General features: G+C 55.9%; 1 protein-coding gene across 1 annotated transcript in view; it reads right to left on the bottom strand.

The window, feature by feature from the left end:
* The window catches only part of LOC105307837 (arylsulfatase D-like), a 15,911-nt gene that overhangs the window by 8,856 nt on the left and 1,561 nt on the right, over window positions 1-5,494 (bottom strand). Inside the window, exons 2-5 of the mRNA XM_023525063.1 lie at window positions 4,293-4,716; window positions 2,963-3,099; window positions 1,095-1,229; window positions 922-1,033 (exon numbers count right to left, since the gene is read on the bottom strand). Coding sequence (XP_023380831.1) covers window positions 922-1,033; window positions 1,095-1,229; window positions 2,963-3,099; window positions 4,293-4,716 — 808 coding nt within the window. The remainder of the gene's footprint in view (window positions 1-921; window positions 1,034-1,094; window positions 1,230-2,962; window positions 3,100-4,292; window positions 4,717-5,494) is intronic.

Raw genomic sequence — 5,494 nt, 5'->3', positions numbered from 1 at the left:
CGGACGTCCGCTCATAGCCGCAGATGCCCTGCGTGTGGCAGGCGCACTCCGCCCGCCACTGGGGCAGACACGTGGGAAGTCCCGAGATGCAACAGGCTCACGTCCTGACACTTGATCCTGTTTCCGGCTGCTTCGCCCTGCGAGGCGGCCGCCAACACTGACGTAGCGAAGACGGACTCTGCCCCCAGGGGAAGTAGTTCGGGCGCAGGTTCCCGAGAGCCCCTGCTCACTCGCTACACCTTCGTCCCTCCATGCGAACAAACCTCGTCACGCGGTGTTTCTGTTTAAAAGCCCCTTAGCGAGTGGCTATGGCTGATCCATCACCGTCGACGTCATGGCCAAGAGCGGTGCCCGGGAAGCGTGCGCCGAGCTTACCTGACGCCCGTGCTGTTCCCTGAAGGCACGTCACAGGCTTCTCGCCCTCAGGAACATGTGTCTTTACACTCGACTCCGTTTGGAACAGGCAAATCGCCGCCCAAACCCGCAAAAGTGTAAATACGTGGCCGTAAACAAGCGCGAGGAGGAGCCGTTCCGTCTGCGAGGCGCCACGGCGAAGGCTGCACGTCACCTTGTCCCGCCTGACTGGGCAGCGTGCTCCTCGGGAGACTCAAGTGACCTGGTGCTCTGCGCACGGCGGCTGAAGCACCCGGCGTACGGATTCGGGGGTGACAAATGCATTTCCGCCGAGGGCCGCATTCGCCAAGATGGAATCCACGCATAACGTGGACCGACTGTATCAGAGTTTCACAAAACGCCACTGGGAAAGGGTTATGCCCCAAATGGGTCACGACCTATAGGACTAGAAGGACACACACAGCTGGGACACACACTATGCTACGTATTATTTACAAAAGCCTTCCTTTGGGGTTGGATCCTATTTATTTGTACGTCTCTATTAAAATGGAAAGCACGCGTCTTTACGTCTCTACCTTGGCATCTAGGGAGGACGTGTTCTTGCAGCCGAGGCTCCAGAAGCCCCTTCGAGAGACCACAGGCTGTGACAGAGCGGGCACCTCCGGCTCGCTCTCCGAAGCTGGGGGCCGACCTAGGCGGTCGCTCCCGTCCCTCTCCCCTCCCAGTGTGCCCGGTCTCACCTCGGTACACTCCATTCCATCCCCCCAGCTGGCCCTCGGAGTCTGTGCTCTCAAAGCATCCGCCGTGATCGGACGTGAAATACACCAGCGTCCTGTTTCTCAAGCCGTTGTCTTCAACAGCACGGAGAATTTCACCTTTACGAGAAAAACGAGACGTGTCGGGACGAAGCATGTGAAATATTACCGGCCAACGCACCACGGGGCTCCCTCTCTGTCTAAGTCGGCGCTTGCTAAGAAGTCATCGAAAGGGACCTCAGCCCCCCGGAGAGCAGCGTTACCGATGGGATCGCAAGCTGTGGAGACCTGTCTCCACGCTCGGAGCCTGTACGATTCAGAGTCTTGCGTACAAAGATATCGACAATGCAGACAACAGTGAACACACGAAGGCAAAAGGTCCCCGTGGGGTGTTCTGAAGACGCTGTGGTTGTGTGTCCATAACAAGTGCACGCAGGTGACAACGTGGAAAGGAACAGTGACATCGGACAGGCCTGTCCGTAAAGGGGGAAGCCAGGACCGCGAGCATCTGCGGGTGATGGCACATAGGCGGCCGGCACTCAGCACGGCAGAGCCATCCGCAAAACCAGCGCTTGCGTCGTCCGGGAAGGGCCCGCGGACATCGACGGCAGGGAAGGTCGCGATGGTAAAACACGAGGACATTCGCAGCACTGAAAATGCAGGTTGACAAAACATCGTGGAACCCGTGCTCCAATTTTGGGGGTTATTTGTCTCTTTTTCTGGCCGAATGTCTTGCTATCCTTGCCTCAAGACAAGCCGTTAGAAACAGCAACACACACGCGGAGCCCCTTGAACAGGGAGCAGGAGCGGCCGTGCCAGGGGAGCCGCCTGCTCATCTCATCCTCAAACCTTTGGCACGTTAAAACAAGACAGAGTCACCTTTGCACGGGGCCTGAGCAACCTGTGTCCCAAAGACCCGTTTGCAAAGATGACCAGAAAGCAGAGGTCACGACTCCAGCTCCGGTGACTCCGGACGGAGGATTAAAAACACTGTTTAGCATCGGCGTCACCGTGTCACGTGATCTGCACCGATAGCCACGCCTTCCTTCTGTGGCCGTCCCTGTCCCCTCCCCTTTGTCGGAGACACCCGCTGCCCCTGTCTCCTCATCGGGACCCCGTCTGGGCTTCTGCCGGAGTCAGCGCGGCCCCAACAGCCGTTCTCCGCGAGCTCGGATACGCGCTGGTCGCCTCTCAGTCGGAAAGACTCTTAGTTAGAGGCGAGCATCGTCATTTCCTGCACGGACGTCCGTCTCTATGTCGGTGAACAGGTCTGCGGTCTTGCTGACTCTCTTCCGGCCGGAGAGGGCACTGGATCTTGGGGCACCGTCCGGAGAGGCAGCCGCGTCGCTTCGGATGCCGGGCCGTCTCCTGCCGGCCTTTGCGAGGGACTCCGTGGGATGGGGGTTTTTTGCGCCAAAGTAAACTAGGAAATCAGAGCTGCCGAAGGACCTCGCGAAAGACATGCAAGAATTTTCTCTCTCCTCTTTCTTTCTTTTTAAAAAATTTAAAAAAAAAAAAAATTTTTCCCCCAGCTTTATTGAAGGATTATGGACAATTAGTAGCATCGCATCGTACAAGTCGAGCAGCTGTTTTTCTGCGGTGACAGCTGGCATACGATAACACGTTAGTGTCACTGTACAGCACAGTGACCCACAGATCTCTATAACCGAGAAGGGGTCGCCCCACTCAATCAAGGACCCCACACGCCCCTCACATAGTTTTACGACACCGTGGACGATTTTCTGTGATTCTGTGTCACGAGCCCGGGTCACGGCGCGACAGCCCACGCATCGCCCTGTGTTGACGGGGAGGCCGAGAGCGAGCAAGCTCGGCTGCGCCCGAGCCCGGCTTACCTACGATCCAGTCCATCTCCTCCACGTTGTCACCGTACAGGCCGTGCTGACTCTTCCCCCGGAACCGTCTTCCCGTGACCAGGGGCAGGTGCACGTGCAGCAGAGAGAGGAACAGCAGGAAGGGCCTGTGCTGGTTTCTGAAACGAGGGAATCAGTCTTCACAGACCGCGGCGTCTGTTTTAAGGCTGTTGGGTCGGTTCTTTCAAAGCGGAGATTCGCGTTTTCGAAAGCAGTCCATAGAGAAGGCTGACTGCTTCAAACCTATCTGCCCGGACGGTCGGGTTAGTAAATCCTAACGATGACAGGGAGACTTTGATGCTCTGAGAACGCATCTTGTTAAAACGTGATGCTCTAAGATGAGCAAGAGGCAGAGGAAAAGGTGCTCAACATCACCAGCCAGCAGACAGATGCAAATCAAACCACGACGAGCTGTCACCTCGCACCTGTCAGAATGGCCGCCGTTAATAAATCAACAAACGAGGGTGGGTGAGGATGTGGAAAAAAGGGGACCTTCAGGCACTGTCGGGGAACCCGCCCGGGACTGCAAAGGGGTGCGGGCCCTGTGGGAAACAGTCTGGAGGGTCCTCGGCAAATTCAAAATAGACCTGCCTTATGATCCCGCAATGCCACTTCTGGGTATTGCTCTCAAGAAAACCAAAATACTCCTTCGAAAAGGTCTACGCAGCTCTGTGTTCGCCGCACCACTACTCACAGCAGCCAAGTCGGAAGCAGCCTCGGTGCCCCTGGACGGACGAGTGCATGAAGAAGCTGCGGTCCCTCTAGGCCATGGAATATTACTCGGCCAGGAAAAAGAACGATCTCTTAACCATTTGCGACAACAGGAAGGACCTAGAGGCTATTCTGCTGAGTGCAATGAGGCAGATAGAGCGAAGCAAATGCCACAGGACGGAACTCAAATGTGGACTCTGAGGAACTGAATGAATGAAATGAAAACAGACTCGCAGATCCAGAGAACATCTCATTAGTTGCCAGGTGGGAGGGGATCGGCGGATGTACGAAAAGGAGGGAGGGATTAAGAGGTACAAATGCGGCAGTGACGAAATATTCACGATGACGTAAGACGCGGCACAGGGAATAGAGTCAAGAATGTTGTAGTCGCCACGTGTGGTACGAGGCGGGGACGAGATTTTTGGGGGACACTCACTCCAGAGTTATAAACATGTCTCATCACGATGGTTTACACCTGAAAGTAATATGATGTTGAACATCACCTTTAAGTGAAAATGAAATAAAAAATATTTCCGAAAAGAGAAAAAAATGAAAAAAAAAAAAAAACCAAACAAACCCACGAAAGGGATGAATTCGGTACCTCTCGATGTAGGCCACCGCTTCCTCTAGCAGCCGACCGGCCGTTCTTTCTAGATCCATGGGCTGCTCGACGACGTCGCGATTTCTCATCAGGATACAATTCCAGCGCCGCACGAAGCCGAAGCTGGTGTACCAGGACGCGAAGAACAGGAAGACGAGGCCGGCCGCAGCCGCCACGGCTTTCCGAGGCACCGGGACCAAGCCGCAGGTCCTGCCGGCGGCCAGGGTCAGGACGCCCAGCGCCATCAGCTGGGTGTAGTGCCAGAGCTTCGGTGTCATGGCGGAGCTCACTTGCCCGATCCAGCCTGGGTGGCAGTCACTGAGGAGCGTCAGGGGCATGCCGTAAAAGTAGTCGAAGCCGTGGCGGAGCGGGTGGTGGCAGTGGTCCGTGCGGGAGTGGCAGTTGACGCCCTGGTGCCATTTTCCTGAGGATGAAGGAGACGCGTCAGATGCGTTTGCGGTCGGGGGGGCGGGGGGGGGGGCTGTCGGCCACGCGTCCCCTTCTCAGGAGGATGCGGATGTCTCGATGCCAAGTCGGAGCGGCCGCGATGTGAAGCCAGAAAAGGATGCGACAGAAATCGCAAAGAGAAAACACGTCTGACGGAAGCGCGAAAGGTGAACGGAATATAACAGGAGTTGGAAAGAGAAAGGAATAGAAAAAACTTCCGTGATGCCGGCATTGACACGGAGCTGGGACGCTCCGCGGACCCCGATGAACGCAGCAACGTGGCCATCGCCACCCCGCGATGGAGGCTAAGGTTTTCTGGAGCGTTCGGGGTTACGCGCTTGCAGCCCTGAATCGTTCTGCTGGGACAGGATTCACAAAATATCACTAGCTGTTATTTTGTTTTTTTTTTATACTTAAAACAAAACCAGTTGAAAACGGGACTGGGCTTTCGAATAATCTTATTACAGCGAAAGTAACCGTGTTCCTCCACGAACCAGGAATCAGGGGACTCCCGGAGATTTTTTTCCCCCCCAAAGCGGGAACTCATATCATAGAGATAGGACCCGGTCATTCTAGCCAAGGGCCTGCTACGTCGGGAGGGGAGAGCACGCAGATGTCCGGGAGGCGGGGAGGAGGTGAATCGAGCGAGACTCTCGCGTTGGAATTACTGGTCAGCGACAGATTCCCACGCTGCTGCCGATCCAGGACACCTCGGGAGGGGGAGGCGGCTTGTGCTTCTGACACGTGACCTTTTC

Source organism: Pteropus vampyrus, unplaced genomic scaffold, assembly GCF_000151845.1.
Source record: "Pteropus vampyrus isolate Shadow unplaced genomic scaffold, Pvam_2.0 Scaffold521, whole genome shotgun sequence".
Classification (NCBI taxonomy): domain Eukaryota; kingdom Metazoa; phylum Chordata; class Mammalia; order Chiroptera; family Pteropodidae; genus Pteropus; species Pteropus vampyrus.
This window is presented reverse-complemented; position numbering and strand designations above follow the sequence as displayed.